Below are 25,101 nucleotides of genomic sequence, written 5' to 3' on the forward strand. Positions count from 1 at the left end.
GAGTGGGAAGAGATCTAGGCATGTCCACACGGAGGCACGGGAGCGAGAGGGGCTGGCCAGAAAAGGGAGTGGACAACCAGGGAAGGCTTCCCTGAGGAGGGGGCAGCTCGGCTGGAAGGGCCCATCAGGGGGTGAAGCAGGAAGGAGAAAGGATGGGCAGCGGCCTGGCCAAGAGGAGAGAAGGTGCTGGAGAGCGGGACCATGGGCTGCTCCACCCCAGGGGCAGGGCACCCGCTTCCCACATCCTCTACTCCCACGGTGCTCAGCTGCCACCCATGAGCCCCACAGGCGGATGAGTGGGGCTCTGAGAGGGGGAACCTGGCCGCCAGGGTTGAGTGGGGTGCAACACTGAGCCCCAGTACAGTGCTCAGTGTAGACTGGAAGCTCAGCCCCCCCTAAAAGTCCCACAAGAGATTCACACAGCGTGGGGGCAGGGGAGGACGGGTCCAGGCCAGAGGGCGGAGGGAGAAGTGGGGGTGTGGGTGGGCACATCTGGGTGTATGGAGAGCAGAGTATGTCATGGCCCTGAGGGAAGATGCCTCCCTGCAAGCTGACGTGGCGCTGGCCTGGCCTTGCAGTCCTGGACGACCATCCCAGGGGTCCCTGGCTTCCTGCGGGAGCTGGGTGGGGCGGGGGGCGGGGCGGGCATCCTCCGCTGTGTCTCGTGCTTGTGGCATCCCCTCCTCTGTCTCCGCCACGCGCCTGGTGCCCACCTACCTTGGTGTCGGACCTGGGCAGCAGCTGCAGCCCGCTACCCCGGTTGCCGATGATGTCGTTCTCGATGACCACCGTGCTGTCGCCCTTGGTGATGACGCCGTGGCCACGGTTGTCGTAGACGCCGTTGCCCCGGAGCTCCACCTTGCATGGCGCCTCCACCCGGACCCCGCTCTGCCGGTTGCAGGAGATGCTGTTGTTGGTCACCCGGGTGAGCTGGCTGCTCTGCGCCACGGTGATGCCTCGGTCCCCGTTGGCGTGGATCACGTTGGTGACCACGTGCAGCGCCTCGCTGCTCTGCACGTACAGTCCCGAGGCTGGGGGGCGGAGGGGGGGTGAGGGCAGGGGAAGCGTGGGCGGTTGAGATGGTTGTCCTGGTTGGCAAGGCCAGGCCAGGGCCATCGAATCAGCCCTGACACCCGCAGTCAGCTGTGTGCCCCGGGGATGAGTAGGGGCGGAGAGGGAGAGGCAAGACCATCATTTAGGACCAGCCCTTGGGAGCTACTTCCTCCAGCAGAGCTGGTCAGTGGCACCTAGGGCAATGTGCTGCCCAGGGGAGATCTGTCTAGCTTTGGGGGACGGACGAGTTTTCTTTTCTTTTTCGGCAGCACCAGGGATAGAACCTGGGGCCTCACAAGGGCCCTAGTTTCTGTGAGGCTTCACCCCTGAGCATACCTTTGCAGGAACTTGGCTTTTTGTTATTGTTGTGTCAATTTTGGGATTTTCAGCTACACCTCACAATGCTCCCACCTTGATGCTCAGGGGTCACTGCTGGCAGAGCTGGGGCTGGCATCTGGCCTGCACGCACAGTCTACGCTCAGCCCTTTAAGCAAACTCCGGCCCAGAAACCTTATTTATTTTTTTTTATTTGAATTTTGGGGGGCTGGAGTGATAGCACAGTGGGTAGGGCATTTGCCTTGCATGCAGCCAACATGGCCAACCTGAGTTCGATTCCTCCGCCCCTCTCCGAGAGCCCGGCAATCTAACGAGGTATCTTGCCCAAACGGCAAAGCCTGGCAAGCTACCCGTGATATATTCGATATGCCAAACACAGTAACAACAAAGTCTCATGATGGAGATGTTACTGGGCCCGCTTGAGCAAATCAATGAACAACGGGAAGATGGTGACACTGACAGTGATTTGAATTTTGGGACCATACCTGGCAGTGCTCAGGGTTTATTCCTGACTATGTTCAAGAGATCACTCCTGGTGGGACTTGGGGGGTTGCCGGGGATATAACCCAGGTTGGGGGCATGCAAAGCAAGTGCCCCGGCCACTGTACTAGCTTTCTGGGCTCCCTGGAACCTCTTTTCACAAGCCCCCACGGTGGTTCTCATAATCCTGGGGGTGAGATAAACTCCATAGTAATGGCTCTGAGTTTCCTTTTCCTAACTGAATAAACACCTACTGTCACTTTTATCAAGCTTGCAAGAGCTGAAAACACTCCTGTTTTCTTTGGCAAATACAAACCACTGGCCATGCGAGGGCCATCACACTACTAAGACGCATCTCGCCAGAGATGGAAAATGTGGACACATGTCTCAGAACTGCCCACAAGCGAGCGCCAGGGTGGGACTCAGGGGACAGCCTGTCAGCATGGACGAGAGAGTCACAGACACTGTAGGCAGAGGAGAGATATGACCTGAGCAAAGCCAGGAGGCGGGGGTGGGGGGGTGGCTCAGGCTGAGCGGGCAGAAGCCTGGGGTGGGGTTAGGGATGGGGAGGAGGGGCACTCACCCCCGTTGTGGTTGATGCTGTTGGACTCCACAAGAGCCACAGTGACGGGCCGGCGCAGCGGGTCATCGTCCTTCTCCAGCTCGGTCTCCCAGAGGATGGCGTCCCCGTCCTCGCTGAAGTTCTCCTGGGCCCCGTGGCCTCCCGGGAGCTCGCCTGAGCCATCCTTCTGGCTGAACACGGCCACTCCGTACAGGCCGTTGTAGCTGACATGGTTGCTGGTGACGTGGGGCAGGCTGGATGACATCATCCACACCCCGCAGCCCTTGTTGGCTGCGGCAGGAAAGGAACTGATGAGGTGATCAGGGCACTGAAGGGAGGCTGCCTCCCCGTGTGTGTGTGTGTGTGTGTGTGTGTGTGTGTGTGTGTGTGTGGCAGCTGGACCCTGAGAAGCCTTGACTTGCTATTGGTCATCATGGAGCTCTGGCTGTGGCTTTTCCTTTGTGTCCAGCTCGCACGAGAACCATGCAGGGGCTGAGTGCTCTGAGCTCAGCCATGCCGTAACTCCGAAACACAGAGACCACCCAAGGGCCCTGAGCTCATCCAGCTCTGGTCTTCTGTGTAGAGCTGGGCGCAGGGATGGGGAATATTGGGGAGGCCTTGGGAACCTCCCCACACCTGCTTCCTGGCTGCAGGGTGTAACAGGTGACAGCACCTCTCTGTGTCTTAGCTTCCTGAGCCTTCAAATGGGGCTAACAACTGTCTCCATCTCAGAAGGCAGGTGCAAAGGGGCGACTGCGTCCTGTAGTGTACAGTTGGGACGTGCGTGCATGGAGGAGCTGGGACACACGTCAGCCTCACCAGGGAAGACCAGGGCTTGGCGACGACTCACGGGGAGGGAGACCCGTTTTCTTCCTGTGACTGTGTGTTTCCTCTAGCTGCCGTTTTTGGTTCTCTGGGTCACGCACGAGAAGACAGGGATGGAGCTGAGGGATGGGGGAACGGCCTAGCTCATACACTCCTGCCTCCTGCAGCTCCCGGTGGAAAAGCTGTTTGCCTGGCTGGCTTTATGGGGTGGCCGACACTGAACTTTAAGAGGTGGTAAAGGACTATGAGGAATGGGGGTTTGCTGCCTCCTTCTCCGCCCAGGCCGGCCCCCCTTCCTTGTGACATGCAGCACTCACCATAGATGGTGTTACCCTCGATCAGCCCTTTGCCCTCGTCGCCCACAACCACACCGTCCGAGTAGCCGAAGCAGATGAGGTTGCTCCTGAGCACGGGCACGCCACCCCGGCGGATGTCCACCCCGCCCCACTGGTTCTCCCGGATGACGTTCTCTGTGAACAGAGTTAGAGGGTTGAGACCCAGGGGCGACCTCCAGGGCTGGCAACAAGGTCCAGGATGGTGTAGAGAAGGGACAGTGTTGGGAGGACGGTGCCCCCCAGCCCCAAGCACTCAGCGCCCAGATTCTTCTTGGGGAGGTGTGACTTTGAGGGGAGTTGTTTGTGGTTGTATTGGTGTTTGTGGCCTCTGGCCCCCTGAAACCAAAGACCCTGAGACTGGAAAGATAGAATGAATTGGCCTGTGAGTCCCTGGGCCTTGGCCAGGCAGGCAGAATCTAGCCTGGGGGTGGGCAGGGGGGAGGGGTTCGGAGTCCACTCCAGCCTGGTGTGGGCTCAGCCTCAGCTTGGGGCTTGCTCACACCTGCCCTTCCCACACCACCCCCTGGGAGCGGCTGCACTCACAAGTCAGGCAGATGGTCCTGGTCACTACTGCTCCTCCCCCGAGGGTGGCCTCTTGACTCTGTCTCCTGCGGGGGGAGGTATCTCTGGCCCCCTCTAGCCTAGCCTCATGCCCCTGCACACTGCAACCCCAACATAGAGGGACCTCTCTGCTCGACCTGCCCATCTGTGCCCAGCACAGCCCTGCCAGACCTGAGTCCTCCTGAGTGGCCCCACGTGGGCTCACCTCCGCCTGGTGTGACTGTCTGAGCAGTGGTGCCTTGAGCTGGGCCTTCCTGTGAGCACGTCAGCACCTGGTACATCCCCTCCTGAGAGGTGGGAGGTGGGGTGGGGGTGACCGTCCCCCTCCGGAGAGAGCACACTCCACTCAAGTCTGGGGAGCAAAGGTGGGGAGCCAGGGGCCTCAACATGGATGAAAATTCCTGCCTCAACTGTGGCTGTGCTCTGTGTGCTGAGGCCAAGGGAGGCTTCAGGCTGGCTGGTGCCTGGCCCTGCTTATACTCTATCTCCTGGCAGAGGTGGCGGAGGGTTAACGCCTCACTAAGGAGCACAGTGATGTTTCCTGCTCTCAGGCCTCCTGGGTACCAGTACTGATGTGTGAGTGGTGGTGGTGATGGTGGTGGTGGGAGTGGGGGTGGGGTCCAGGTGGGCTTCCCTGAGGAAGAGAGTGGGGGTTGGAGGACGAGCAGGAGCTGGTCAGGCAGACAGACGAGGGGAGTCGTGGCATCCGCTCTCAGAGTGCCTCTAACTCCCAGTTCTATCCAGGAGAAGACAGTACTCTCCTCCTGCCGCCGCTGAGCCCTCCACTGGGGGCTGGCATGGAGTGGGCATCCCCAAGGACCAGCCCCATACAGAGGCGGCTGGCTGGTGGTGGCACAGGACTGAGTGCAGGGAAGAGAACACGTAGACTGGATCATGGGGGTGCGGGGCGGGGAGCTTGACCGCCCCCACCTTACCTGTGATGAGGCCTTTGCCATTCTCATTCACCGCGATGCCCGCTGCACGGCCCTTGAAAATGTGGTTCCCACTGGAAGAGACAAAGGACAAAGACGGAGAGTGAGAGCAGGTTGTGGTCACCCGTTGGAGACCAGGTCCAGCCCAGTGAGCGCCACCTGCTGTAGTCTCCCGGGGAAGGCTCTGCCCGCCAGGACACAGAGCCCTTCTGAATGTCCTGGATTATTACTGAAAACAGCAGGGCCTCCCCCCTGCCGTGGGTACAGCGCCACCCCCGTCTCCCACGGTCCCCTTTGCCTTCCACACAGAGCCAGCTTCAAGATTCGTGGGTCACAGGGAGCTTATGTTCTGGCGGCGTCCAGGGCTCCAAGACGGCCTTGTTAAGTGTGTTTGAGAGTCAGCTGCGTCCTGAGTCTGCTGGAGCCTGTGCTGATGATGAGCGTTTAAGCTGTTTCTACCCGACAGCTACTTGGCACCTTCCTTTCTGTCAATCTGATCATCTGTCCACTGAATGCAGCCTAAGGCAATGGTGTGTCTTAAAAAGGAGACCAGGGGGGTGGCAGGAGGGAAATGGGAAGACATTGGTGGTGGGAAATGTACACTGGTGGAGGGATGAGTGTTGGAATATTGTATATGACTGAAACCCAATCATGAAAGCTTTGTAATTGTATCTCACAGTGATTCAATAAAACAAAAAAAATAAATTAAAAAAAAAAGTAGACCAGGTTTCAAAAGGGGGTTCCAATGATATCAGACAACAGGTGGGCTGGCCACAGTGGAAGGCAGGTGAGGTCATACTCCTGCTCAGAAATAGACCCATCCCCCAGAGCCACACCCCGGATCCTGTGGAAGAAGAGCTGGTCACACATGGTGTCAGAAGAAAGGGGCATTCAGCCCAGAGCCCATTTCTGGCTGACTACTCTGATGGACAGGAAGGAGAACCACATTCTCTCTCCGCCCAGCCCCACCGAAAGAACACACCCCTGCAGGACTGGGGAGTGGGAGGGGGCACAGAGTCATCCTGCAGAACCCCATTGAGCACACAGGACTGTGCAGATGATGTGGCCCTATCTCGAGAGTCCAAAGGCTTTACTTGGTGCAGAGGACAAACAGCCGTTTAACATTCGTGCTGAGAAGTCAAATGTTAACTGTCTCTGTGCTGTGCGTCTGGAGTTGAGAAAGTGGAACGAGCTGATAACAACATCCCAATGTCTCTCCCCCACAGCTCCAAAGGGTCTGCTTTGATCTGGTCACAGTTCTGTCAGTTGATAGTCACTGTGCATTTCCAGAACTCACAGCTGGACACAGTCCTGGGTAGGGCTTCACCGCCTCCACTTCCGAGGATCGTGGGAGAATAGGGAATGCATAACTGGCTGTAGCCACACAGGCCTCGGCGACCTCCAGAAGGGACCCGTGGGCACTTGGGAAAACATGCAAGTGGGTGCGTATGGGGCGAGCGGGTCATGGATGAAAGTGGGGGCAGGAAGGAGGAAGGACGGAAGGAGGCAGGACACTGTGTCGGGAACCACAGCTGGATTACACATACACACACGTAGATTCACACACACACACACATGATGGGTTGCATAACTCTCACTGACAATCAAATCAAATCAAAATGCTGTGGTCTGCCTTATCCAGGCCATATTAGGGATCTCAGAATGTTTTCCGTGCCTTCTCCGCCTTACATCCCGCCACAAGGAAACAGACGGGAAGAAAGCCCAGCCTACTCCCAGAATGACTGTGTTTTATGGATCCAGGGTGCAGAACTGATGCTAATATTCCCTGTGCAAACCCCTGAACCGTTCCTCAGTGCTCAGAGGTAAGGTCCATACTTCCTTGTCTGGCTGAGGGTCTCTGTCATAAATGAACACACGTTTGGTGGCCTGGAATGGTGCAAGTCTGCCATCTTCCAGTTCAGAAGCTGAGAAGTTCAAAATGTAGCTTTCTGGGGTGAGCAGAGCCAGACTTGGGGGCCCTGAGTCAGTTGGGGATCCATTTCCTATTTTATCTCCATCCAGTTTTGAGGGCTGCCCTGACTTCTTGGTCTGTGGTCTCTCTGTGGTTTCCTACAGCAGTTGCCGGAGTTCCCTTTCTCTGATTCTAACATCCTGGTGGCTCCCCTTGGAAGGCCCCTGTGATAGCCCCAGACCCAGCTGGACAAGGTGGTTCTCTTCCATCTCCAGGTGTGGCCCTCCCTGTGGGAGGGAAGCTTCTGGGAACGGGACTTGACACCGTTGGGGACCACGGCTCTACCCGCCACCCTCGGCATTGGAGGCTCTCGGTGTCTCAGTGCTCTCACACCAACTTGCCTCTATGGGCTTACTGCTCCACCCTGGGCACTGTGTGCTCAGGATACCACCCTTCTCCCCTTCTCCACCGGACCTCTGTGCCTTCCCTGGTGCCTGCGCCCAGTGTGTCTGCTCTCTTACTCTCTTATCCTTTAAGCACAGCTTCGCTGTCAGCCCTGCATGGTCGTTCCTGAGTGGTGAGCCCCCACTCCCCCCAGACACCCCCACCCCCCGGCTCACAGCTATTTGTCCACAGCAGCTGGCTGCAGCGACTGTTTCCACACACCCATCTCTGTCCACTGTAAATACACAGACTTTAGTGAGCCTGAAACCAGTAACATGTGCACCTCCAAACACAAACACATTATCTTATCTTAGGGCAGGAACATGAAGGCGGGGAGCGGGGGTGCGGGGGAGTGGTATTGCCAGTAAATTCTCTAGAACATGGAGAAAACAGATACATCGCATAAATGGGACTGCTCAGAGATCATGGGCTGTCAGACAATGAGAGGTGCTGAAATGTCCCCACATGCCCAGTGTACAGAAGTGTGGCCATAGGAAGGCATGCTGCGACAGGCAGTGGGGAGGCTGGACCGTCCGCAGCATTCAGGGCACCCATGTCCCCAAATCTTGGACATCACGGCATGAGCATTTTGCTCCCAACCGTTAAGGATCCTCTGTTCTCTAACAGAAGCAGCATCACCCTCCTCACCCTGGTGGGCAGAGTGACAGAGGGCTTAGGTCCTCTCTCCAATCAGCCCGTTATACCGATTGCCAGGGACCTCTCCAAGCTGCAGTGGCCAGGACCAAGACTACCCTGGATAGTCCCAATCTACAATATTCTCTATCAGCGTCACAACCGGATGGTCTTTTTACTCCAGCCATGAGGGCTGTCTGCCAACCCCATCTGCTCCCTGCTTCCTGCTTCTTTGACCATGAACGCCCATGGCTATCTCTCAAGCACATGTACCACCCCATTTCAGAACCCAGCTCCACTGCTGCTCTCAGTATCTGTCTGTCTCTCTATCTTTTCTTTTTGGGTTATACCCAGCGATGCACAGGGGTTACTCCTGGTTCATGCACACAGGAATTACTCCTGGCTGTGCTTGGGGGACCATATGGGATGCTGGGAATCGAACCCGCGTGCAAGGCAAACACCCTACCCGCTGTGCTATTGCTCCAGCCCATCTCTCTCTTATTTTTTAATTAATTTTCTTTTTACTTTTTGGGTCATACCTGGCGATGCACAAGGGTTACTCCTGGTTCTGCACTCAGGAATTACTCCTGGTGGTGCTCAGGTGACCATATGGGATGCTGGGAATCGAACCTAGGTCAGTCGCATGCAAGGCAAACACCCTACCTGCTTGCGGTGCTATTGCTCCAGCCCCATCTCTAAGAACCGTGATTTACAAAGTTAGGTAACTGCATTTTAGGCGCATACTATTTCAACACTAATCCCATCACCAGTGTCAACTCCCCTGCACTAGTGATCCCAGATTCCCTCTGCACCCCAACTCCTACCCCATCCCCATCTGTCAACTTGACAAGAATGTTACAGAGTTTCAGTGGTTGCCTCTTAGATCTCCTGTTTTTAGTTCTGTTGAGTCTGTGTTTTGGATATTTGGCTATAAGACTCACTCATGTCACCTGGTATAACTGAAGCCCTGATGCCTGTTCACCCATCACTTCTTGTTCTCATGCTCCCCTTGATTTCTTTCCTTCTCTGTCGGTCTCCTCTCTAAACTCTTGGGTCAAGGGTAATCTAAGCATTCCCTTTCACTGTAGTACATTTCCTCATCCAGTATTCTATACACCACAGATAAGAGAGATCATATGTGTTTATCTTTCTTCTTCTGGCTTACTTCATTCAACATGATTATCTTCCAGTTTCAACTACATTACAGAAAATTGCATAATTTCATCGTTCCTTGCAGTTGCATTGTATTCCATTGTGTGTATAGACATACTTCATAATTCATAATTCTTCAGTCATTGGACACCCAGGCTGATTCCATATCTTAGCTATTGTGCTGAATACAGCAATGAATATTTTTTTTTCTTTTTGGGTCACACCTGGCGATGCACAGGTATTACTCCTGGCTCTGCACTCAGGAGTTGCTCCTGGCGGTGCTCAGGGGACCATATGGGATGCTAGGACTCGAACCCGGGTCAGCCGCGTGCAAGACAAACACCCTACCCGCTGTGCTATCTCTCCAGCTCACAGCAATGAATAGTGGTGTGCAAATGTCCATTGAGAGAATGTTTTTATATCCTGCGGATAGATACCTAAAAGTGGAATTGCTGGGTCATTTGGCAGTTCAATTCTAAGTTTACTGAGAACTCTCCATACTGTTTTCCATAGGGTTGCACCATACAACATTCCCACCAGCACTGGATGAGAGTTCCTTTCAACCACATTTCCCTCTCCCCAACACAGACTGTTCCTACTATTTTGATATTTTCCATTCTCACTGGTCTACTGCCACTCATCTTAAACAAGGCTCTCATTGCACTAGCAGCAGAAAGCTAGCTTCCCTCCCCCTCTCTATAATAGGAGAGAGAGAGGGAGAGAGAGAGAGACAGAGAGAGAGAGACAGAGAGAGAGAGACAGAGAGAGAGAGGGAGCGCACACATGAGAGAGTGAGTGTCCACTGCAATATGCCCAGCCAATGCCAGACAGCATCCAGAATTGCTCACTCCACTGAGCAACTGTGCAGGTCTCATGCCTGGCCAGATTCAGCCCCCAGAGTGGAACATCCCAGGAAGCATGATCCACCGACTGGATTACCAGGTGAGCTGACATGCTCCTCCTGGGCACTCTATCTCCTGCAGAGTCTGCCCTTCTTTACCTGTGACAGTCAGAAGAAGGGCTCAGTCATGTGTTGTCTGACACAATGGCCCTGTGCACTGAACTAGAAACATAAAAGTAGGTGTGTTCCTGTGGCAGAAACCTTATTTGCACCTTAACCCTGCTTTTGATTAATTAATTGCTTTCTGGGTCATACCCAGCGATGTTCAGTTCAGGGTTACTCCTGGATCCGCACTCAGGAATTATTCTTGGCAGTTCTTGGCGGGGGGGTGGGGGGGGAACCTTATTGAATGCCTGGGATTGAACCCAGGTCAACTGCATAAAAGGCAAACACCCTACCCGCTATACTACCATTTTGGCCTGTGTTGCCTTTAGTTACACTTTTGGGCCATACCCAGTGGTGCTCAGGGTTTATTTCTGGCTCTGTCCTCAGGGATCAGTTCTGGAGGGGCGTGGGGGACTGTTATGGGGTGCCAGGGTTTTGAACCCAGGTTGGCCGCGTGCAAAATAAGTGTCCTACCCACTGTACTATATTTATCTCTCTGCTGGCTATTTGCTTTCAGTAAACACTAAAGTTTGATGGTTTCCAAACAACAAAAAACACAGGGAGACAGTGAGAGGAGAAGGGGATCCGCGGGTGGGCGGGATGCTTCGGGACTGGCACCCACCTCACAATGGGGTTCCCGTGGTATAGGATGTAAATGCCAGCCTCCTTGTTTGAGAAGATCTGGTTGTTCCTGATGACACCTTTCCCGTTGCCGAGGACGACGATGCCAGAGCGCAGGCCATGGTGGATCTGGTTGCACTGCGAGTGAATGGGAGGCACAAGCGACTTGGTCAGAGGTGGACCCAGCCCATGGGGCCAGCCGCCTGGGAGGAGAGAGCAAGAACTGACCGAAGGCTCTTGCCCTGCATGCATAAGCTGAGAGCTTCTGTGCCTCCCAAGAGTCCCTCAAATGCACGGTCAAGGGTCCAGGGATGCAAAGAACCCACTTCTCAGCAGTACCCAGCACATGAGGGCACAAGATAAGCAGAGTCCTGGGGAAGGGGGAGAGTCGCTTCGTGTCCCCTCCTCACTTCTCATTCAGGGGCGACACTGCCAAAGGTTGCGGGAATGTAAATCCCACAGGACATGAGATGCCAGAGGTGTAGGGGCTACACAGACACAAAGAGGTTTTCCTGACCTCTTGTTAGGTCCTGGGGTTACTACAGTTGAGGTCTGCAGCAAAGCCAGAGCTAAAACCTAGAGACTCCATCTCCAGCCAGTGGGCAGCTTTTGCAAAGTGACAAAAAAGTTTCATGATAACAAATTATAATAAAATGGTTTCACTCTAATGGTTCATTTACAGCCCAAATGCAAACCCATATGCCAGTCACCAACAGGTGTCTTCCAAAACAGTTTCGTGGAGGGCCAAAGAGAGTACAGTAGATTATGGCTCTTGCTTTGCATGTGGCCGATCCACATTTGATTCCCAGCATACCATATGGTCCCTGTGAGTCCTGCCAGGAATGATCCCTAAGGACAGCCAGGTGTGACTTCCAAACAAACAATTCCATAGTATCAAAGTTCTGGTTTGCTTAAAAGTGCCTTCTGTTGGACACTCTTCTCTTCCTGCTCACTCTCCAGGTTTTCTCTGGGAGGATGGGCAGACTGTCCAGGAACTCTAGCCTGAAAGAAGCCCCACAGGGTGGGGGGGCTCCCACGCAGGTGGATAAAACCATGGTGGGAGGGAGCCAAGTACAGCAGGCAGGGCACTTGCCTTGCACATGGCCAACCTGGGACTGACCCCCTGGTATCCAGTATGGCCCCCCGAGCAGTGCCAGGATCCCTGAGCACAGAGCCAGGAGGAAGCCTTAAGTACAGCTGAGACTGACTCCAAAACAAAACCAAAAAAACCCCCAAAAACCCAGGATGGGAACAGAGCTATCGCTCTAGCCCAGCGGTAGGGTGTTTACCTTGCACGCAGCCAACATGGCCGACCTGAGTTCGATTCCTCCGCCCCTCTTGGAGAGCCCGGCAAGCTACCGAGAGTATCTCGCCTGCAATGCAGAGCCTGGCAAGCTCCCCGCAACGTATTCGATATGCCAAACACAGTAACAACAAGTCTCATGATGGAGACGTTACTGGGCCCGCTCGAGCAAATCGATGAACAACGGGAGGACCGTGACCATGACCGGGAACAGAGCACCTTCCCCACCTGCTCCGGGGTCCGCCGTCCTGCCCTGGGAGGTAGACCCCCCTCTCTGGCCACAGCAGCAGTGATCTACTAGGCTGAAACCATGTAGCAGCAACAGCTGTGTGTCAGAGGAAAGAGGGAGTTGGCAGAAGCCACTGACTCGGCCTTGTCTGTTTGGGGGATTGAAGGGGAAGCTCCCCAGTGGTACTAGCAACGACCATGCTACACCCTGGCCATGTCAGCCCCTGTACTGTCTATCTCCTGGACCCCTGGCGTGCCTTGGAGAATGGCCTCAGAACTTCCCTTTCTCTGCTTTGCACAGACACTAGGTACGATTTGGCGTTAATAAGCCCATTAACCCAGACAGCCTGGATTCAAACCTCAGCTCTGGCACCAGTAATCTGGGGTAAGACCTGTAGCCTCTGGGAGAACTTCATGTCTCCACCGTTGAAGTGGGAGTAACTCGACCTCCCAGGGTTGCACAAGGACTCAGCCGCAGCCAGAGAATATACAAAGCACTTAGAACTGTTCCCAGCCTACAACGGCCATGATTATGCTGGTGGACAGCATTTTTCCATGGTCACAGAAAGTCGGCCCTGTGTCCCAGTTTCTGCCAAGTGTTTCTCTCAGGGCAGGCTGGAGTGGACCAAGGGGCTGGTCTCACACACCACTAGCCTCATAGCTTAGGGTTTGAAGTGACTTTCACGCCAGTGTAGAATTAAGCCACATTCTCATGGTATCTGTGAAACAAAACTCTCAGAACTAAGTATCCCAAATGTCCTTTATAATAGGAAATAATGAGCTAACTTGGTGTTTGTTTTAATTTCTGATCCAATTGCTTTTTTTTTTTTTTTTTTGGTGGTGGTAGAGTGTTTGGGACATTACCTGGTGGTGTGTGGAAGCTACTCCCAGCTCTGTCTGGGGACCCTCTGCAGTGCAGGGGATTAACGGATAAACTGCATATAAGACAAGTGCCTGAACCCCTGTATTATCTCTCCAGTACCCCCCAAGTCTCATTTTTTATCTAAAATATATTTATTTATTTTTATTTTTTATTTTTTGCTTTTTGGGTCACACCCGGCGATGCACAGGGGTTACTCCTGGCTCTGCAATCAGAAATCACTCCTGGCGATGCTCAGGGGACCATATGGGATGCTGGGAATCAAACCTGGGTCAGCTGCGTGCAAGGCAAACGCCCTACCCGCTGTGCTATCTCTCCAGCCCCTGAAATTAATTAATTAATTAATTAATTTATTTTTTATTAGTGAGACACCAGGAGGTACAGTTATAGACTTATAAATTTTTGTGCTTGGGTTTCAGTTATACAGTGATCAAGTACCCATCCCTCCACTAGCGCCCATCCTCCACCACCACGGGTCCCAGCATTCCTCCCACCTCCCATGCCCCCATCCCACCCTGCCTCTGTGTCAGGGCATTCCCTTTTGTTCTCTCTTTCTCTCCTTTTGGGTCCTGTGGTTTGCAAGAGAGGCACTGAGTGGCAATCATGTTTGGTCTATAGTCTACTTTCAGAATGCTTTTCCCATCCTGGGAGGATCCTCCCGACACCCTTTATTTGGTGCTTCCTTCTCTATCTAAGCTTCCTTTTCCCCTAGCACATGCGGCTGGCCTTCAAGTCATGGAGCAAAATTCCTGGTACAGGCCACTCCTGGGTGTTAGTCTCCCATTTTGTTACTTTATGTTCCCCTGATGAATGCAATCTTTCTGTGCCTATCCTGCTCTTTCTGACTCATTTTGCTTAACATGATACTTTTCATGTAGTACCACTTGCATGTAAATTTCATGACTTCATCTTTTCTAACAGCTACATAGTACTCCACTGTGTAAATGTCAAGTCTCCTTTTTTTTTCTTTTTGGGTCACACCCGGCAATGCACCGGGGTTACTCCTGGTTCTGCACTCAGAAATTACCCCTGGTGGTGTTCAGGGGACCATATGGGATGCTGTGAATTGAAGCCAGGTTGGCCGCGTGCAAGGAAAATTCCTTACCCACTGTGCTATCGCTCCAGCCCTGCTCCCCACCCCCCAAGTCTCCTTACAGGCAACATTCCTATCCTTGAAATCTAATCAAACTCAAAGCCACTGCAGTCTCCAGGCCCCCTGAGAATTCCGTCTTTGGTGGGGCTCTTTCCTATCAGCTGGGAGATAGTAGGGAAGGGCTGGATTGCAAAGCACTCAGAAGGGGCGCATGGAGCAAGAGGGAGGCCTGCACAGAGATGGGGGTGGGACCCACCGCCAAGAGGCAGCAGTACATGACCCCAAGGATGACACACACATCAGAGCAGCCTCTGAGAAGACGCCTACGCCCCATGCCTCCCACCCTCCGCCCCTGCCCGGCTCCCGCCCTCCCTGGGGCCCCAGATTGACAGCCATACCAGGATGAGCGGGTTGGACTTCTTTCGGATGTCCACGCCTGCCTCGGCGTTGTGGTAGATGTTGTTGCCAGCGATCAGGCCTCCTCCCTCCAAGCGAAGAAAGATTCCTGAGGCCCGGCAGCGATGGATGTCGTTCCTGAGCATGACGATCTAGCAGGGGAAGAAAGCGTTGGTTCCCCTCCCTCCACGGGGCTGGGGTGCAGCCTGCCTCTGGTGCTGTGAGATCCTGGGGGCTCCTTATTCACCTCCCAAGGGCCCCCTAGTGAATCCCCTTCCTGAGCCTGGCCCTTCGCTCCAGACTCACCCCTGCAGAGAGTTACGGGTGGAAGCACGGACAGAGAGGACAGCGGATGGGGAGGCTGGGGTGGAGTGGATGGAGAAGGTGCAATTTTCAGGGATGAGTGCGACTCACCGGAGCAGGATCACGTCCCCGAAGCAGCAGCTCTTTGGGCATCAGGGACTTGTGCTGCCTAAGAGCTCCCCTCTGTTCCACCCTGCCCTTGGCTCTATTCTGGCCACTCTGAGTCTCTCTGTGAGTCTCATTCTGGGGTGGAACAACCCCACCCTACCCCTCAAACTGCAAACAGAGGCCCAGAGAGCAATGTGGGTATAAAGGGCCCCCTTCTAGCTCACTGCTAGACCAGGGAGGCACTGCCAGGTGCTTCTTTCTGCATTTAATCCCCCTGATCGTGGCCACATGCCTGCCCTCTTGACCGGATTACCAAGAACCCATCAGGGGAAATTCTATTTGTTATACCATGGTAGAGAATCGCAACCCAGAGAAGGGCAGGGTGTACACATTTCTGCTTCACAGAGGGAGGTGACACTCACGGGTGGCGGGGAGGGGGGTGGGAGGAGAGAGGGAGATGCCCACCTAGGTGCCTTGCCCTGCTAACTTCCGGTGGGCCATGTCCTTGGAGGAGCCACTCCTGCTGTACCCTTGGAGCTCAGAGGCCACTCTGAGTCCTGTGTCTCACTCCTGACAGTGCTCAGAGGCCATGCGTGCTTGGGGCTGGCCATGAAAGGCAAAGCACCTTCACCATGGTGCTGGTGCTTGGGCCTTGTCTCCTCACTTACCTGTGACCAGGTAAACTGGGCTAGTGAGATAGTACAGTGGGTAAGGAGCTTGCTTTAGCACAGTGGGTAGAGCGTTTGCCCTGCACGCGGCCGGCCAACACGGCTGACCTGAGTTCAATTCCTCCGCCCCTCTCGGAGAGCCTGGCAAGCTACCGAGAGTATCTTGCCCGCAGGGCAAAGCCTGGCAAGCTACCCATGACGTGTTCAATATGCCAGACACAGTAACAAGTCTCACAATGTTACTGGGCCCACTCGAGCAAATCGGTGAACAACGGGAGGACAGTGACAGTGACAGTCAAACCCGGAGATGCACAGGGGTTATTCCTGGCTCTGCCCTCAGGAATTACTCCTGGCGGTGCTCGGGGGACCATCTGGGATGCTGGGAATTGAACCCGGGTCGGTTGCATGCATGGCAAACACCCTACCTGCTGTGCTATCGCTCCAGCCCCAGGAGCCTGCTTTATGGGATTCAATTCCTGACCTCCTCCAATTCCCGACAGTGCCAGGAGTGAGCCCTGAGCACAGAGCGAGGGGTAAGCCCTGAGCATCCCCAGGTGTGGGCCAAAGCTCAAAATAAATAAATAAATAAATAAATAAAATACAACGCCATCAGCCCCATCAGAACCTTCCGGCTGGAGGCCACGGGCACCCTGCTCCCCGGCGAGAGGGCAGCACCTTGCTGTTGTGGATGCAGCGCACGGCGTAGGTCAGGTTCCGAAAGACGTTGGCCTCCATCTTGGCACGGCCGTAGGAGCACACGAACACGCCGCCCTTCCCGTCCCGGAACAGGCACTTACGGATGAGGCAGCCCTGCACGGAGCTGGCCAGGGCCATGGCCTCTTTGTCCTTCTGCAGCTCCTGCTGCAGGGAGTTGAGCACGAGGCAGCTGGGCAGCTGAATGGAGGCGCCCGGCAGCGGGGGACCCAGGAAGGAGCCCCCCAGGACCGGGCGGGGGCCCTGCACTTGGTAGGACAGCCGGTAGGTCAGCTGGTCCTCGTCCTCGTCCTCGCCGCTGGGACTCAGGCCCCCGTCGCTGCTGTCCGGGGTCTGGGCCACGCGCTCCCCGTCGCTGCCCCCTTCCGTGTCCTGGGAGCTGGCCTTGGAGCCGGGCTTTGGGGAGCTGGAGGCGGGGCTGGTGGGGCTCTGGCTCCCCTCGATGACGATGTCACACGTCTTAGGGCTCCATGCCTGGTCCCTGCTCTCCAGGTCCAGGGACATCAGCGCGTCTGAGTCCTCGGTGGGGAGCAGGCTGGGTGAAGACTTGATGAGCCCCAGGAGGTACTTGTAGGCCCAGTTCCGGTCAGCTGATGGGTGGCCCTCGACCGTCACGGAGTTGTTCTCGCTGCCCACAAACTCACAGTTCTCCAGGACGCACAGGGGCACATTGTGCAGGAAGACGTGCGTGTTCTTGAAGGTACAGAACTTCACCTGGCACGTGCCCGGGCCGTGGACCTGGATGTGGCCGTTCTCGAAGTTGCAGTTGTCAAACTGGACGTGCCCCGATGTTGTCTGTGGGAAGACAAGCAGAAAGAGATGTGTGTCACCAGGGGTGGGGTCCCTCTGCAGGACAGCGCAGTCCCAGCTCATCATGGGGCAAGGAGAAGACCACAGAACCCCCTTCCTCAATGGCACATGGCAAGCAGGCTCCATGTGAGCCCGGAAGCCGGGTGCAGCCTGCACTTGTCTCCTTCTGCAAAAGAAGGAGGATAGCATGCACATCAGGAAAGAGCGGCCAAGTCCGCACACTGCACTGCCATCCCGTCTTACACCAGGGACACAGCTCAAAGTGCTGAGCACATGCTTTGCAGTTCATCCCCAGCACCACGTGGTCCTATGAGGACCACCAGTGGTCAGCCCTTGACCACTGCCAAGTGTGGCTGCTTTTGAAGACCCCACCTCTAATCTTTCAATTATTGTTTTGGGCCACACTTAGCAGCAATCAGGGCTTACTCCAGGTTCTGCAATCAGGAATTAATCTTGGTGAGGCTTGGGGGACCATATGGTGTGCTGGGGATGGAACCAGTGTTGGCCACGTGCAAGGGAAGCGCCCTCCCCACTGTACTATTGCTCGGACCCGGCTTCCTGTCTTTGGCCTGCTGCCAGGAGGCGTTGCTGTGCCCGTCAGCCTGCAACAAGCTCTGGTACCTGCCCACTAGATGCTCTACCTGTGGGTCTGGTTAATCCAGTGCAAAGGAAAGGACTGGCCTCGAGTCCAAGCTGCTGAGTACAGCTTTGTCAGGAAGGCCTCCCCACTCCCGCCCCCACCCCCCGCTCCCCACCTGTTCCTCAGAATTCAGGAGCGTGTGGGCATGGGTGCACCAACCATGCTCTTGATGCCAACCAAAGGGAGTCCCCAATGCCCTGAGCAGAGGCCTGAGGGCATCCCCAAGTGGGGTGAGGGAGCATGCTCACCTTGAACATAAAGGGGGAGAACCAGGCGGGCATGAAGACGAGGTTGCACAGGCGCGTGGTGGAGCAGTGCTGGTCGATGCTGGCCAGCAGGGCCACCTCCCCCAGCTTGCCCTGACCCACGATCTCCACGGGCACCTTCAGGATGATCTCGCCTTGCTCCTCGTACACGCCCGGGAACAGCACGATGCGGTCGTAGAGGCTGGCCATGGCCAAGGCGCTGCCCAGGCTGTCGAACTCGTGGCCCGGCCCCACGTTCAGGGTGCGCCGTTCCCGCCGCCGGCGGAAGAGCGAGAAGCAGACGGATGACTCGAGGTCTAGGGCGTTCTTGGCCCACGTCTTCGAGGCTAGGTAGTGCTGCTTGAAGGCCTCCCGCCATGACTCGGGCTCCACGTGGGGCTGGTTGGGCCAGTTGGGGTGGCGGCACTCGGTGCAGCCCAGGCAGAGCTGGCGCCAGCGCGTGCTGTCCAGGCTAAGGATCAGCTCGTACCAGGCCCTGCACACCAGGCTGCAGCGGCCCAGGTCCGGAAGGTGCAGGTAGGCCAGGATCATGCGCCACAGCTCCAGGGGCAGCCCACCGGCCTCCATGGTCACCTGTGGGACACATAGCACAGGAGGTTTCTGTCTGTGCCACCTGGCGGCCTCCTCGAGACATCTCTGGCCCACACCTGAGCTCCCAGGAGAAGTTTTGGGGTGGGGGTGGGGGAGAGGGAATAGCAAAGGAAACCTCATAAATCACGGAGAGCCCTCCTCTGAGAGGTTCCTGTGCAACAGTAGCCAGGAGACTATCCCCTTTGGTCAGAGACCGTACGAATGGTCCCCCATGCTGCAGGCAGCCAGGTGTCTACCTTGGGGGAGAACCCCGCGGTGCTGGAGTCACAGAGAAATGAAGACTGGAAATGCGGAGGGGGAGAAATATGCACCAGGGCATGCCTCCTGGTGGGGCAGCACCGATTCCACAACCCAGCAGATGCCCAGGGCTCTTGGGCACTTGTGTCCACTCTGGTGACCCCTTTGGGGACCGCCAATAAATCTCCATATGCTTAACACATGGATGCCGGCGCTGTCACGTGTGTTAATTAGGCCACATTCAAGGGCGAGCCAATAGCAGTACTGCTGATGTCCACAGGTTAAGAAGATGGTTTGCTGTGGGAAGAGTGGGGGGATTGTTTCTGTGACTTGGAACCAATGTGGACTCACACAGAGCAGGGGGCTGGAGATCTACATGCAGACTCTTCCAGAGCAGGGTGCCTCTCAACCCAGAGCTACAGGAATGAACCCCAAGGCAGGCGACGGTCACCGTCTGCCTGCAGGTCACCTGAGGACAGACTCCATCTCAGATCACGGATCGCTGTGTCTTGCCCAGCACACGTCCGGCCATGGGGCTCACAACATTTCTGGCTGTGAACTTTAGCCGTGGGGCTTGGGAGCCACTGGAGCCGTCTTCCTTTGCCAGAGGAGCTCACACAGGTTCTTGTGGGGGTGTTGTGTGCTTCTCAGCAGTGAGACTGGAGAAGTTCCTACTATCATTAGTGCCCTGGGTCCCCAGAGGAACCTTGTTTGATGCTTGGGGGCAGCACTGGGGACCATACCGACAGAGCCACACTTTTTGCTGCTGAATCCGGCCACACCCGGTCCCTCACCCCCCAGCCTCTAAAAATCATTCTGAAAGAAATGCTGGGCTTCAGTGACCTAGTGGCCAAGTCACGCACAGGACACACACCGACTTCTCATTTCCCGGGTTCCAGGGTAGTGAATGGGCTCCCTGCTGGAAAACGACTGATTTGGTTGGCTGCGTTTGCGAGCGTGCCAACTATAACTAGGAATTCAAGGGTTGAAACATATTTGTAAGCCTGAAGTCTTTGACACTGTGATTCTTAGTGAAGCTGAAAATGAGCTTCCTCTGGCCTACTTAGTTCCTCAGACCTTGGACCAAGATCCTAGAAGCCTGACTGCCTCTTTGTTATGAAGGACGTCACTATCTTCCCCTGCTCATTTATTTATTTATTTATTTATTTATTTATTTATTTTTACATCTCCTGCCAAGGAATAGGGCATGATACATATCTCTAATTTTCCTCTATGAAAAAACTAAAATTTGTGTTGTGATCATGCTATGTTCACATACAACTTTATGGAAGAATAAACAGAAATACCTGATACACACACTTTGCCCAGTTTCCCGCCCCACCAACATTGCCCATGGTAACACTGCAGCACTACAATATGTCACAGCTGGCATGTGGAATAGGGACAACCCACCACTTCATTCCGGTTTCTCCAGTTCTACTTGTTCTTGTCTGTGGGTGTCTGCATTTGTATCATGTTCTATATAGTTTTATTGACTATGCATTATACACACGAACCAGGGGAAGTTTATGTATTTACTACGATAGTCAAGACAACAGGGCTGGAGAGATAGTACAACAGGCGGGGTGCTTGCCTCGCATGCAGTCAACCCAGGCTCAATCCCCAGCACCCTATATGCTCCTCCTCCAAGCCTCACCAGGAGTGAGCCCTGAACAGAGCCAGGAGTAAGCCCTGAGCACCACCAGGTATGGCCCCCAAACCAAAAAGTTCCTTCATGACTTTTCTTAGTCAATTCCTACACCTCACTCTTTAGGGCAAACCACCTTGGAGATTTTCTTGGAGATTTTCTCCATCACCGGTGAGTTTTGTCTGTTCCAGGACTTCATACAAATGGAACCACGCAGTACGCAATCTGTTGTATACAAATGGAACCACACAGTATGCAATCCATTGTATAAGGCACATTTCAGAAATTCATCCAGTTTTGCACATATCAGTAGTTCAATCCTTTTTATTGCCAAGTAGTATTTCATGGATAACATGAATTTGAAAACATCATTTTTGTGTGTGTGTGCCACCGGTGGTGCTCAGGGCTTATTTCTGGTGGGGACCATAGGGTGTGCAAATGCCCTACCTGCTCTACTACTGCTCTGGCCTTCAAAAATCAATTGTTTGGGGCTGGAGCAACAGCATAGCGGGTAGGGTGTTTGCCTTGCACGCGTCCGACCCGGGTTCGATTCCCAGCATCCCATATGGTCCCCCAAGCACCGCCAGGAGTAATTCCTGAGTGCAGAGCCAGGAGTAACCCCTGAGCGTTGCTGGGTGTGACCCAAAAAGCAAAAAAAAAAAAAAAAAAAACAATTGTTTGACAGAAAATGGCACTGCTGCTAGTTTGGGGGTGATTAAGAACAATGCCGTTGTATTTTTATATAACTGCTTTGTGAATGTTGCTTTAATCTTGAGCAAATACCTAAAAGTGGAAAGTGGGAGGTGGTGTCTCGAAGGGGGTGAGTAGAGCTGCTTTTCTGAAAGTGAAAATGACGGGTCCTCTTCCCAAGAGAAGGGTCCCTTTGCCCCCTTTATGTCATCACCATGGATGAAGGTGTGAGAGCCATGGCTGCTTCTCACTTCCCTCATTCCTGCAGGTCTTCACTGCATTGTTCAGGCAGGAATGGGACGGGACCTCAGCTTTCTTGTAACTCACATTTCCCTCCCGACTGACCAGGCTAACTGAGCACGTTCCTTCGTACTTTCTGGCACTCACACAGCTCCTCTTTGAAGAGTCGATTCAAATATATTTTTCAAAACTCCTCTCTCTTTTTAAGGGAGTTGTTTTTTTATTTAACTGATGTATAGGACTTGTTTAGTATCCATCTCATATAAGTTCTGTGACTATCCTCTCCCAGCCTGTAGCTTCCTTTCCTATTTTCCTAATGGCACTTTTTTTTCCTTTTTGGGTCACACCCGGTGATGCACAGGGGTTACTCCTGGCTCTGCATTCAGGAATCACTCCTGGCAGTGCTCAGGAGACCATATGGGGTGCTGGGAATCGAACGTGGCTTGGCCACATGCAAGGCAAACGCCCTACCCACTGTGCTATCACTCCAGCCTCCCCTAATGGCATCTTTTTGAGGAGAAGTTTCTAATGCTGATGAAGATGAACTGATCTTTGTCTTTCATGAGAACTGGTTTTTTTTTCCTGTTTGTTTTTGGAGAATCCATATATATATATATATATATATATATATATATATATATTTGCTTTTTGGGTCACACCTGGTGATGCAGAGGAGTTACTCCTGGCTCATGCACTCAGGAACCACTTTTGGCAGTGCTCGGGGGACCATATGGGATGCTGGGGATCAAACACAGGTCGGCCATATGCAAGGCAAATGCCCTACCCACTGTGCTATCACTCCAGCATCTATAATTTAAAAATTTTTTTTAATTAAAGAACTATGATTACGAAATTACTGAGAGTTGAGGTTTTGGGCATATTTCAACACCGGTCTATAAGGACTAATTTTGCCCACCAGAGAATTCCTTATTAATCCCTGAGTAATCAAGATGTTCTCCTATATTCCCTCCCCCACCCCCTGCCACTTTTACTGTTAGCCTTAATTTCAGGCATAGTTATACCAACACCACACCCAGCACTGGAGCTTCCGCTTCCAGTGACCCAAGGGCCCCTCCCAGCACCACCCCCCACCCAGCCCTCAGGCCTTGGCCATTTGTTGTTCCCTTTCTTTTTCTTATTCCTCTTCATCCCTCCCTACCTTTGTCCTCTAATCCCTTCTCTATCGTTTGGCTCTACTCCTCTTCCCTCTCACTGTCCTCTCCTCCACTGCATCCCCACCCCTCCCTATCCTTTTCTTAAGCTTTTCCTCTCCCCTCCCCTCATTTTTTTCTTCTCTCCTCTCTTCTCTTCTCCTGACCACTCCTCCCCTTCCAGGCCCTCCCCTCCTTGTTCCCTTTCTATGCTTCTTTATACTCCACATATGAGTGAGATCATCCTGTACCCATCCTTCTGACATCACTCAGCATGAGTCTCTTTAGTTCCTTTCTCTGTTACATCCTGACCTAAGAGGCAGTGAATGAACTGGTCCCAGTATTCAAGTGGATGTCCGGTTACTCCAGCATCATCTGTTGAAGAATTTCTTTACCCTCTTGGGTTGCTTTGGTGCCTCTGTCAAAAACCAAATGAGAGCAGTATAGTATATTTCTGGGCTGCCTATTCTTCTCTCTCTCTCTCTCTCTCTCTCTCTCTCTCTCTCTCTCTCTTTCTCTCTCTCTCAATGGTAGGTAATCCACAGCCATACTGTGAGCACACTAGGGCTACATTCAGCGGTGCTCAGGAGGCCATGCTATGCTTAGGGTCAAACCTGGGGCCCCGAGTATGTTTGCATAAGCTCTTGCCCTTAAAGCTATTTCCTTGCATCAAATTTTAAGACATTTACTTTTCTCTTTTAATGGGTGTTGCCAGGGATTGAACCCAGGGACCCACACGTCCTTTAATTTTGTTTCTGTGATCTATTTGTCATTTATTTGTTTTTTAGGACAACCATGCTAGCAAGCCGGGTTCTGAAAAGGATTGAGCACAATCGACCGTATCCACATGATAACCAAGATCATTGAGGTATCTCGGGAGTTCAAGATGCCACTCTGTCTAACGTTCATTGATTTAAAGAAGACCTTTGATTCTGTTGAAACGGAAGCGGTCATCGAAGCCCTAGCCAAACAGGGCATTCAAACTCAATACATTAGGATCCTTCGTGAGCTGTATTATGGATTCACTACCAGGATCTCACCATTCTACAAAGAAGTGATCATCCATGTCAAGAGAGGGGTTCGGCAGGGTGATACCATTTCACCGAAACTCTTCAGTGCCACCCTCGAGAACATCATACGACGACTGGAATGGGAAGGAATGGGAGTGAAGATAGACGTCGGCAACTACACCACCTCCGCTTTGCTGATGACATCGTTCTAATAACACCAAACATTAGCCAAGCGGCACAAATGCTTGCAGACTTCGACCGTGAGTGTGGAAAGGTCGGACTACACCTGAATCTCACGAAGACAATGTTTATGAGAAATGGTCTCGTTCCTGACGTTCTGTTTGCTCTCAATGGAATCTCCAAATGCAACAGTTATGTGTACCTAGGTCGAGAAGTCAGCATGACGAATGACCTGGCACCTGAGTTGCACAGGAGGAAGAGAACAGCTTGGAATGCCTTCAAGAGCATCAAAGAAATAGCTAAGAGGATGTTGAACCTCTGGCTATGGACACACCTCTTCTATTCCACTGTTCTTCCTGCATTAACATACACCTCAGAGACCTAGGCCCTACGAAAACAGAATGGGCACACTATTTGGGTCTCCCAAAGAGGAATCGAAAGAGGAATCGAAAGATGCTTGAAGTATCACGCTTCACTCAAATGAGAGAAAGAATCCAGAGTTCTGACCTCCGTCAACGGTCAAGAATCAGGGATGCTGTCTTATTTGCCAAAGTGTTGAAAATCAGATGGGCTGGACACATAATGAGATTTGGAGATGACCGCTGAACTAGAGCCATTACTGACTGGATTTCACGGGACGTCAAAAGATCACTGGCCGCCCACCTACAAGATGGTCAGACTTCTTCGTCAAGACCCTGAACAATTGGTTTGAGGCTTTTCGTGTTCCTAGAACGAGCAGAAGCCACTGGGCTACACTAGCATGCGACAGGGACAAATGGAGATGTGACTGGTGCCCACGCGAGCAAATCGATGAGTAACAGGATGTCAAGTGATCAAGTGATTTGTTTTTTTGGGGGTCACACCTGGAGGTGTTCAGGAATCACTCCCACTTACTAACAAGATCCTGCAATTACATCTGCTATTCGTTATGGAACAATATAGTGTGTCCTTCAACATTTTTCGTATTTGTTCAGGGGGCTCTATGGGGTGCCAGGGATCAAACCCAGGTCGATTGTGTGCTGTACTACCCGCTGCACTATCACTCCTGCACCGTGACCCCTATGTTCTTATTCTTATTACAATGTCACTGGCA

General features: G+C 53.5%; 1 protein-coding gene across 2 annotated transcripts in view; it reads right to left on the bottom strand.

Moving 5' to 3' along the window:
• Positions 1 to 25,101, bottom strand: part of FBXO10 (F-box protein 10) — a 46,216-nt gene that overhangs the window by 1,429 nt on the left and 19,686 nt on the right. For both annotated transcript variants that reach the window (XM_056117030.1, XM_056117028.1), the window contains 8 exons: positions 18,244 to 18,834; positions 16,507 to 17,340; positions 14,755 to 14,904; positions 10,854 to 10,990; positions 5,088 to 5,158; positions 3,574 to 3,726; positions 2,453 to 2,722; positions 718 to 1,031 (listed from right to left, as the gene is read on the bottom strand). In XM_056117030.1, the coding sequence (XP_055973005.1) occupies positions 718 to 1,031; positions 2,453 to 2,722; positions 3,574 to 3,726; positions 5,088 to 5,158; positions 10,854 to 10,990; positions 14,755 to 14,904; positions 16,507 to 17,340; positions 18,244 to 18,828 (2,514 nt within the window). In that variant the 5' untranslated portion in view covers positions 18,829 to 18,834. The remainder of the gene's footprint in view (positions 1 to 717; positions 1,032 to 2,452; positions 2,723 to 3,573; positions 3,727 to 5,087; positions 5,159 to 10,853; positions 10,991 to 14,754; positions 14,905 to 16,506; positions 17,341 to 18,243; positions 18,835 to 25,101) is intronic.

The sequence above is a fragment of the Sorex fumeus genome, unplaced genomic scaffold, assembly GCF_029834395.1.
Source record: "Sorex fumeus unplaced genomic scaffold, SorFum_2.1 ptg000034l, whole genome shotgun sequence".
NCBI lineage: Eukaryota > Metazoa > Chordata > Mammalia > Eulipotyphla > Soricidae > Sorex > Sorex fumeus.